The 11166-nt window shown below is 38.5% G+C and overlaps 1 protein-coding gene across 1 annotated transcript; it reads left to right on the top strand.

The window, feature by feature from the left end:
* The first annotated feature begins 4934 nt into the window (after window positions 1-4934).
* Window positions 4935-5378, top strand: LOC101297784 (TGACG-sequence-specific DNA-binding protein TGA-2.1-like). The gene has a single exon (XM_004289444.1). It carries the CDS (start codon window positions 4935-4937, stop codon window positions 5376-5378), a length of 444 nt encoding a protein of 147 aa, XP_004289492.1.
* The last annotated feature ends 5788 nt before the right edge of the window (window positions 5379-11166 follow it).

The raw sequence follows: 11166 nt of genomic DNA, 5'->3' as shown, positions 1-11166 counted from the left end.
AAAATGGAAATCCGCACCAAAACTTTGATGTAGACGTCCGCACCTGATCAGCATTGTGTGTGTGTGTATATATATATATATATATATTCAAGCTTCTATAATTTATTTGTCTGTTATCATTTTCTCTAAATCATTTTTTGTTCTTCTCAAAAAAGATTCGGGACTTCGAACACCAAACACTACCAGGACAAGCACTTTAGCCGATGAAAAATTTTCGTCGGCATGTTAGCTTAATTTGTCGGCTAAGATCTTAGCCGACGAGCCATCGTCGGGAAAAGGTCGTCTGTGATGACTTTAGCCGACGAAAAAAAAAATTTCGTCGGTTATAGTCCCGCAGTTTAGCCGACGAAAAACATGTTGTCAGTTTTTTTTCCAGACTTTAGCCGACGAAACAATTAAGATATTCGTCGGCTAAAGTCTGTAATAAAATTTTTTTCCCAGACTATAGCCGACGAAATATATTCTGTTTCGTCAGCTAAACCTTATAAAAAAATTAAAAAATTAACTATAGCCGACGAAATATAGTTTGTTTCGTCGGCTAAACCTTATAAAAAATTTAAAAATAACTATAGCCGACGAAACATGCCATAATTCGTCGGCTAAACCTTATAAAAAATTAAAAAATACTATAGCCGACGAATAAACTGAAGAAACCGCAGAAACTTTCGGCCACCTCCAATCAGCACCAAAATTTAACAGAATCTTCCTCTCAACATTTCGAACAACTTTCTAGAAGAAGTCGAAGCCCAATTCTAAACCTAAACAGGTCAATTGAATCAAAATATAAAAATCCCCAATTTTAAACCCTAAAAACTTCAAATCTTCGATTCTCCTCACACACCGAATCGAGCTATCAAATTCTAGGGGAATGTAGTACTAATCAAACTCAACTTATCTATATATATAACTCACCAAATGGTGACCTGAGGAAGGAGAAATTCGATAGACACCGAATCCGAACCGGCAGAGTTTTGGAGCTCGATTTATCCCTCACGGCGGCGCCACTCGATGCACCACCTGTCTAGCAATGAAGTAGAGACGACGGCGAAGCTTTTGGGACAAGTGTGGCGGTCTCCGGTGGCTTGACAGCGGAGCTAGGCCAAGAAGAAAATCTGGCAGCGAAATAGACTTCTTACCATCCACCTTCGGTAAAACTCCTATATAAAGAACTTTAGCCGACGAAATTTTTTATTTTCGTCTGTTAAATTCTTTTGAAAATTTTAAAAATTTTTCGACTTTAGCCGACGACTTTTCATATATTTTCGTCGGCTAAAGTCCTTTGAAAATTTTCCTCCAAATTTGGTTTACCGCCCAAAATTTTTTGACCTTAGCCGATGACTTTTTTAATATCTCGTCGGCTAAAGTCTATAAATTCACGAAAACGCTCATATCTCTCTCTATATTAAGTAGTTTGGTCAAACCTTTCACACGAAAAACTTTCACGTAGATGAGACGCAACCGCCTATATAAAAATTTTGAGACATTTACCTTCCGACGATAGAGCTCCCTATAGGGAATAATAACGGTAAATAGTACACGTTGTGATTCCAATAACTAAAATTTACAAACCAAAATTCGACTTCCTGATATGATCATTATGACGAAAGATGTCTATGGTAAAAAATTTAACTGGATTCGACAACGTTAAGGGCTCGATCGAAACGGTCAACTCTAATCGGAAATAAGAAAACTACATTTGAAGCCCTAAACGGACTCGAATGGCCGAAAAGGCCCATATGTCATGGCAATAGAGATGAGTTTGACTCTTAGGGCCGTTACGCTTCCGGAAAGGTATCACAATAGTCAATCGGACACAAAAAACCAAATCTGCAGCATAATGAATAATAAGGGTAAATTGCATTGACCGTAACTATCGGCACCGAGAATTTACCGGAATACCGTGATTTTTCAACCGTAGACGTATTTCACCATTCTGGTCATATCTTATTTCACGACTTTTTTGCGTTTGAAGGTTCTAAGTATAGTTTTTTTTTCCCAGATGAGTTGTTGTCCATATCTGTAAATATAAGGCATTTTAGCCGACGAAATTAAGGCACTTTAGCCGACGAAATTAAGGCACTTTAGCCGACGAAATTATATTTTTCGTCGGCTAAACTTTTAAAAATTTCGTCGGCTAAAGTTCACAGACTATAGCCGACGAAAAAAGTTATTCAGACGACGAAATTTTAATTTCGTCGGCTAAAGTTGACCATAGCCGACGAAGGGAAATTTCGTCGGCTAAAGTAGACTTTAGCCGACGAAAAAATAATTAATCGGCCTGGTTTTTTTATTTTCGTCTGCTAAAACCTTTCTTCTGGTAGTGAAATCTGGAATACCATCATAATGTTTAAGAATTATTATTGCTTTAGCTAGGGAGACTTGTTACTCTGACTTTTTTAAGTATTAGTGTAACAATTCACACATTTTAATGTTATTTAATAAAGATTATTCGTTTAGTATTCTTGTTTAGAATCTGACCCTTCTAATGATGGATTCTGGTTATGCCACTGCTTCTAATAATGCCAATCATTCGGCCGGGATTGAACGGGGGAGCAGGAACGGGAGGGTCATCAATTTAAGTGCAAAGTGGTTGCTCATCAAAGGGAGGAGCTTCTTCTTGTTCTTGTTCTTGTTCTTGCTCATCATAGGGAGAAACTTAACCATCCATTTAGTTTGATTATTTTTCTTTTAAATTGAGTCAAAAATTAAAATTAAAATAAAAAGAAAATAAAATTATAGAATTTATTATTGTAATTATATATAGCTAACCATGCTTAGAGATGGTTAAAAGAAAGGACTCATGACATAAATCTGAATGGTGGGCACAAGGGTGATCGGCAAATTAATTTGCATCCATGATTATTCTATCTCACAAAGAAACCTACCGGCCTATAGAGAATAAAATGCTCCCCCTCAATTCAATGCATTTTATTGAGATGAATCCGGCTACACAAATCACTCAATCAATGAGCACAAGTTAAGCCTGTTTTTCATTCTCAAAAAAAAGAAAAAAAAGAAAGTCAAGCCTGTTTTGTTTTGAATAATATGTCAAATCACCAATATTTGCTGCTAATTAAGAAATCCATCCTTTACATATGCAGATCAAACCATAACCAAAGTAGATATAATCATGACACTAATCACCAAAACATAATTTGATAAACCACAAAATGATATGTATTATGTCTTACCTTGATTGAGATCAATGATCAATGCATTTGATAAGATCTTCGATTCTTTAATCAGCATCATTTGAATTCGCCTTGAGTTTTGAATTTACCCTTTAAGGCTCGTAGCCTCAGTCCTTCAAGGCGAACGTCGACAATTATGTTCTTCTAAGGTTCAAACATGTAAATTGAAAACTTACGAGTGAGAGATAGCTCTACATAGCTCTACATGTAAATTGTTGTAGAGCTATCTCTCACTCGTAAGCTAGCTATCTCACATGTAAATTTGCGATCTAGATTGCCTCGATCTAGGAACTTCCGCTAGTAACCTTGGCCTAGAAGTGCTCCAATTCAAGGAACAAACGAGAGAGCATATATAGCAAGATCGCAAATTTTGTTTTTTCTATTCGTGCGGCAAATCATGACACTAACATCAGATCGGGTTAAATACTAGTTACTCCTTGTATTTTGCTCCTTAAAACAGTACAGTCTTGTTGTATTTTGCTCCTTAAAATTCCTTGTATATATGTTGCTCCTTTAATACTAGTTACTCCCTTGAATTGTGTTCCTTAAAACTCCTTCTAAATCAATTATTACTCGTTGTTCTTTAAAATTCTGACCCAATATATCTAAAATGCTAATTATACCACTCGCTCACTTCCTCTTTTTAATTTCTCTTAGATTTATATTTTCTGCCTTACATCTTCCTCCTCGATCTCTCACCATGGAGCTCTCTCTCTCTCTCTCTCTCTCTCTCTCTCTCTCTCTCTCTCTCTCTCTCCATAAAAAATATATACAAAAGACTTCCAACGATGGCAATATATGGAGAAGCTATACATTTCATGATCATGATCTCAACTGAGATCAATCTTAAAGAAACTGTGTATTCATCAATATTGAATAACCATTTAGGAAATGTTTGTCAATTGCTATACGTGAATGGTGGTGCTCGTTAATTAGCTCGATTACATCATTTAATCTAATATCAATCTTAGGAATTGCGTATACGGGTCCAAGTTGAGTGTACGTGACACTAGTGCCTGAGAATCGAAGTAGCAAAGAAGAAGCTTAATTTGGGGTAAAATGCTAAATCGGTTACGTCTGTTTTTGTCAAATGCCAATGTGATCAGCTCGATCAGCATCAAATTCTCTCCTGAATCACTCTCACGTATACTTCATCAAGTTCATAGTATCTTCTTTGGCATCTGAATGGCATAATTCCTTAACCCTATGTTATCTTGCAAAGAGATACAACGCACGGTACGCACCTATATATACACTTCCTTAATGGTGAGAGGTGCGGTGCACAACCTCAAGACGTACCGACTGGCATGCTGCCTGTTGTTCTTGCTATTACGTGTAAGAGAGTAGTAGAGACGTCTACCGAAAAAAAAAAAGAAAAAAAGAAAAGAAGAAGAACAAGTAGTTCTTATGGACTCGATCTAATCGTACACGTACTACCAAGAACTGAAGACATAATAGCAAACCTTCTCTTTGAATGGAAAGACAGCAAACGTACGCTTGAAATTGAGCAAGGATTCATGAATCCAACTTAAAAAACAAAATGATCTCATTTAGTTTCTGTTCAATTCTCAGACTTGGATTACGTACATACATGCATCCCAAATTGCCACGCACATATCGACCAAGGCCTTAAGCTTTATATATATCAACGTAAACCTAACCTATGACCAATAAGATATCAACATAGCTGTGTATAAATATGTACGTGCAGATATGAACTAGGGGAACTTGCATGTATTAGCCATGAAGCCTACGACAGTCCGCACCAGTTCTCCTGAGCACAACAGCAGTTTCGGGACATTCTACGAGGGTTGGCTTTCTGAACAAAACCAACACCTTCAGCGCCTCACCAGAATCGCCGTCGAACACAACCACAGCCAAGCTGACGATCCGGAGTTGTTACGCGTCCTGGTAGAGATAGTGTTGAAGCATTACGAGACTTACTACGAGGTAAAGTCTAGATGGGCTGAGCACAACGTACTGACCATGCTGTCTCGTCCATGGAAGAGCTCACTGGAACATGCCTTCCTTTGGATAGGCGGGTGGCGACCAAGCATGGGTTTTCATTTGCTATACGCAAAGTCCGGGCTGCAGCTGAAGGCTCAACTCACTGAGGTGATGCGAGGTTTGAGCACCTGTGATGACCTGAGTGATCTTTCGCTGAGACAGGTTGCCATTGTTGAGTGAGCTGCTCCATTCAAGCAGCAAATCTGGACTACTGCTCCAACAACAGACAGAGATCACTTGTGTAGTTAATACAGCCGTATTACATGACCCTTGTATTTACCTTTCATACATAGCTCTACTATTGTATTTCCTATCCACACTTAGCTATAGGTGAATCTGTACTACTATAAATATCCTCCAATTGGAGAAGAATATCATCTGGGAATTATACCATACCTCTATTCTTGACATGGTATCAGAGCAATTCTGCTCTTGAGACCGATACCCATACCCACATTCCGCTGCCAAAATACCAAGAGAAGAACTTTGTTTCTTCATCTTACCCAGTTATCATATCGATACCAGTACCAGAAGAAACTCTGTTTCTTCACCTACCCAGATCATATCCAATTCTGATTACCCATTATCCATAAACCAAGAACTCTGTTTCTTCAACTTATCCAATACCCATAATACCAAGAACAAATTTTGTTCTTCACTTACCTGAACCATACAAGCGGTGATCGAATCCCAACTTCAGCCAAGACTCGGACTTCTATCGCTGATTCAGACCTTGCACCGTCTGCAACTGGTTTCATTGCCGGGACCAGAGCAACCGCTGCTGCTTCAACCTCCATACTGCCTCGGCGTCGCTCATCTGACTGCAGCTCTGTCGACTTCAATAGACAGCCGCGCCGTTGATTCTCAGACCTTGTTCCATTGCCAGGGCGAACTCAGACGCCTGAAGACGTGCCTGCAACTTCCTCCGATCATTCCAATCAGCTAGGCTGCTAGTGCTAGAAGGAAGAGAATCACTGGCGGCATCAGATTCGGCGAGCAGACGATTGCACCCTTCAGTGCACCAAGTAATAATACCCAACTGATTTGGGCTGACATCCCACATCCTTACTCAAGGCCCAAACCCAGTATCCCTAACCTTTTTTTTTTTTTTAAGTTTGGTCAGAATTAAAAAAAGAGAAATTTTAAATACACACCCCTAATCTCTTAATACACACTCCAAGTATTTTATGTTTCTATTGAGATTTTATAGGTAAGCTAAATGACCAAAACATACATCTATTAATTAAAAAAAAAAAAAATCACGCTAGAAGTATTATTTTCAACGTCTTCTACCCTACAATCGTCGAAAACATGTCTTCTTCCTTAACCCAATTCTTCTCCACAATTCATTTGGGTTGTCTTTTTTCTTTTTCTTTGTTTTTTTTGTATCCGTATCAGCTTTAATTTGATCTTACAGATCATATTATCCAATACTGCATCTTTATCAGCTTTAGTTTGATCTTGTAGATCATATTGTCAAGTACTGCATCTTTATCATGACATGTTTTATTGAATAACTAGCTATCTATGTTTAATACCTATTGTACTTCTACAGTTGTACTAGCTTGTGAATTTTAAAAATTTGTATTGGTGATTTGGAGTTGGGATATAACAATAATCATTTGATTATAAATTGAACGATGATAACTAAAAATTTATAGCAAAAATTAGACGAAATAATATGTAAAAAGAGGTACTAAATAGTAAATATATATTAATTATATTAAATAACGGAATATTTCATAAATTAAGAGCATTTTAGGCAGTTTGGGATGTGTATTAAGTATAATACTGAAATAAAAAACTTGAAGGTGGTGTATTAAGTAAGAGGTGTTTATTAAGATATTAAGGGTGTGTATTTAAAATTTCTCTTAAAAAAAAAAGTAATAAGACTAGAAATTTTATCCTTGTACCGTCGAGCTTACTCGTTTAACACAACGTGGTAGGTAACACCCAAGGATCGAATTTCTCTTCTCTTTACTTAGTAAATTCTGAACCATGGTTCTCGATGAAGTATCGATCAGTTCATCGCAGACATCAGCAATCAACTATGAATCTTCTTCTCAACATAAAAGGCGATCGTCATCCAACGAACATGGCCCTATTGTTCCAGAAAAATTGGATAGCACCAATTTTATTTCTTGGTCAAAACATGCCAAGTTGAACATCACTGGCCGAGGTAAACTTGGTTATCTCACTGGCAAGAAGAAAGCACCATCCGAAGAAGAAGATGAAGAGGGGTACGAAGTTTGGGTTGAAGAAGACAGCCTTGTTCAAGCATGGCTTCTTAGTTCCATGCACAAGGAGGTCAGAGAAAATTATGAAGGTTTGGAGACAGCTAAAGAAATTTGGGATGCTGTTAAAACTACTTTTTCAGTAGCCCAAGATGATACACGAAACTATGAGCTACAAATAGCTTCGGTTTCCACCAAACAAAATGGAGCTCCTCTTCATGGCTACTATAGCAATATGAAGAAAATATGGCAAGAGCTTGACATATTGGATCCTCTCAGACTCAAGGATGTCGATTCTATCACCTACATGGCTAATAGGGTCACCAAGCACCGTGTCTATTTCTTTTTGGCCGGGCTAGACCCTCACCTTGATGGAGTCCGGAGTAGAATTCTAAACACAAAGCCGTTGCCTTCTATAGAAGAGGCTTATTCTCAAGTTAGTGCTGAGCATAATAGACTCCAAAAGATGATATCTGACACAAAGCATGAGGGATCAGCCATGATTGCTCAATATCGGCCACCACATGTTCGTAGCTCCCAGCCTTCTTCATCTACATCTCCGTTGAAATCACCCTCTCAAGGACCCATGAAATGCACTCATTGCAAATCAACTAGTCATATGGTAGAGACTTGTTTCTACTTGATTGGCTTTCCTGACTGGTGGGATGATCACATTGCCAATCGCAAGGAGGCCCAAGCAAAAGGAGTACGAGAGAAAGCGAAATCATTCCAACCCCATGGAAACAAGAACCCAAAGAGCTACAGCCCAAAGGCACACCTAAGGCCTCTCTCCAGATTACTTCGCCAGACTCGAGTTCGAGTACAACTATTGTCGAACCCAGTCATGGTGATCACTATGGTAACTCCACTTTTACCTTCATGACCACTTCAGTTCATCGCTCTGGCGTAACTAATGCAAATGGTGATTCCTACCCCATTACTGGTGCTGGGTCTGTCACTCTTACAGACTCAATTACCCTTGACACTGACATCCTAACAGGGGAAATCATTGGACGGGGTATTGAGAAGGGGGGATTATACTACATGGAGATGGCAACTGCTGGTAACCTTCGTGCGAGGGAAGCACATTAGATTCAGAAAAAAGTATCCACAGATGAAGAACAAATCTGGTTATGGCATAAGAGATTGGGACATCCATCATTTGGATATCTCCAAACTCTCTTCCCTCAATTATTTAAGCACTGTAAAGTATCAGACTTCAAATGCAACACTTGCATTTTGAGCAAAAGTCATCGTGTGAACTACCCTTTGAGCTCCAGTAAAAGTACTGCCCCATTTGATCTTGTTCATTCTGATGTTTGGGGGCCGTGTTCACCAACGCACATTGGAATGAAATGGTTTGTTTTGTTTGTTGATGATTGTACCAGGATGAGTTGGATCTACTTGATCCGGCATATAAGTGATGTCTTTTCTGTATTTCAGACGTTTCATGCGATGATCCAAACTCAGTTCCAAAAGCCCATCAAAGTCCTTCGTACAGATAATGGCGGGGAATATGTGAACCATCTTCTTCACCAATATCTAGCTACCCATGAAATCATTCATCAGACCACCTGTCCTCAAACCCCTCAACAAAATGGTGTAGCGGAACGAAAGAACCACCACATTCTTGAAGTTGCTCGCTCCATGTTGATTGGAGCTAATATGCCTGAATATTTTTTGGGTGATGCTGTGTTAAATACTGCCTACCTCATAAACAGACTTCCTACACAAGCCCTTCAGTCCACAGCCAAGAAAAATCATCCACTACCAAAAACACCGATCCAAGCTCTTGAAAGTTATTTGCCTTTACCACCTACCCATGCCCTTGATCCAAAGATTATGGTTGTGTAGCTTATGTTCATATCCATCGAAATCGGAGGACTAAGTTGGATGCTTGTGCTGAAAAGTGTGTCTTCATCAGTTTTTCTTCCACTCAGAAAGGATATCGGTGTTATAACCTAACTACTAAACGTTCCTATGTTTCAATGGATGTTACATTTTGTGAACATGAGCTATATTTTTCCCCGAAGACTCCTCTTCAAGGGGAGAGTAATGCTGAGGAAGAGCAGTCTTTAAGGGATTTCTTAGGTCCCTTGGATAACCAGAGATATGAATCTACTGGAGTGAGAAGCATTGAGCGTGGATCAACTGAAAGGAGTAACCCTCTACTAGCATCAGAAACAGATTCTATACTCTGTGAAAATGGCAATCAGTTGCCGACTCCAGAACCTGCAGAGATAAATACTTCTTCCCCTTCTACTACCCCATCAACACCGATGCTTCCTGAGGATGATCCGGAGGTAACTGATAATCCTTTGTTCGAATCTCATGATAATTTTGAGCTTAACCCTGAAACAGAACCAAGTAACATCATAGAGATTCAGAAGTTACCATTCCGAAAAAATCGAGGTCAACCAAAGGCTCAATATGAACCAGATCCTAAAGCCAAGGCCAAATATCCCATAAGCAATTACATGTCCTCCCATAGGTTATCCAAGTCATATGCGTCTTTTGTATTTCATTTATCTGCTATTGTCATTCCAAGTAAAGTGCAGGAAGCTCTAATTGATCCTAAGTGGACTAAAGCTATGGAGGATGAAATGGAAGCCTTGCAAAAAAATCACACATGGGAACTAGTGCCAAGACCAGCAGGGAAGAGAACAGTTGGGTGCAGATGGATCTATACATTGAAGTATGGTGCAGATGGTACACTGGATAGATACAAAGCTAGATTGGTCGCAAAAGGTTATACTTAGACATATGATAGGCGCAAAAGCACCTACAAAGATACCCTATTATCAAATCAATTATATCAATGTAGTAAACAGCAAATAGGGGTCATTACCCGCAGAGGATTGGTGATACTAAGACTTAAACACACAAGAAACACAAACAGACGCGTAAACCAGAAATCTGGCAGACTCGACCTAGGAGCAGAAACCTAATTAATTAGCTAATCTAGACTCAACCAAAAATTATGAAATTAAATACACAGTAACTAGACACAGTGGCGGACTACCACACAAATTTTGAGGGTATTCGGAGTCGGTTTGATTGGTGAACAAAAATAGATAAAACAGAAGTACTGCTGAAAACAGAATATTAAAAAGTGAATATGGATGTAAATATGAGAGAAACAATAGCTAGGAACTTCTCTCCACCACTAGATACGCTTCAATCACCCCAAAACAATGTCAATGACTAAAGATGAATGCACTCACAGTTAAGCCAATGTCGTTAGGTCATTAACCGTATTACGTTCTCTTACTTGCCATGTTAAGTGAAATGTCGGTATCGACTTAACTATATTCCCAATTAATTGATCTATGAAATGTCGGTATCTAGACCAAAATAACTGAAATCATAAAGATCTAAGAACGTTTGAGTAGCAACAAAGAATCTAAGGTCAATGTCGGTAGCCTTAGATTACCAAGAAATCACTTCACACAAGTACCTGGAGAGAACTTGTTATCTCTCATAGAATATGCAACGATATGTCAGTCATAAACACATTCAAAATAATAAACCCTAAAACATGCATCAAAGTGTCGACTCAATGAAACATGCAATAGAATTATCAATGAACAATCAGTGAAGAAATTCTCATACTAAAATTATATAAATCAATTGGGGTTACAAATCGAAGACATATCTAGGGCTTTGATCAGCCCCTAATACTAAGGAGTTTAGTACACATAATCTTGATTAAGAACATCAGAGAATACATGGAA

This window comes from Fragaria vesca, linkage group LG1 (genome assembly GCF_000184155.1).
Source record: "Fragaria vesca subsp. vesca linkage group LG1, FraVesHawaii_1.0, whole genome shotgun sequence".
NCBI lineage: Eukaryota > Viridiplantae > Streptophyta > Magnoliopsida > Rosales > Rosaceae > Fragaria > Fragaria vesca.
This window is presented reverse-complemented; position numbering and strand designations above follow the sequence as displayed.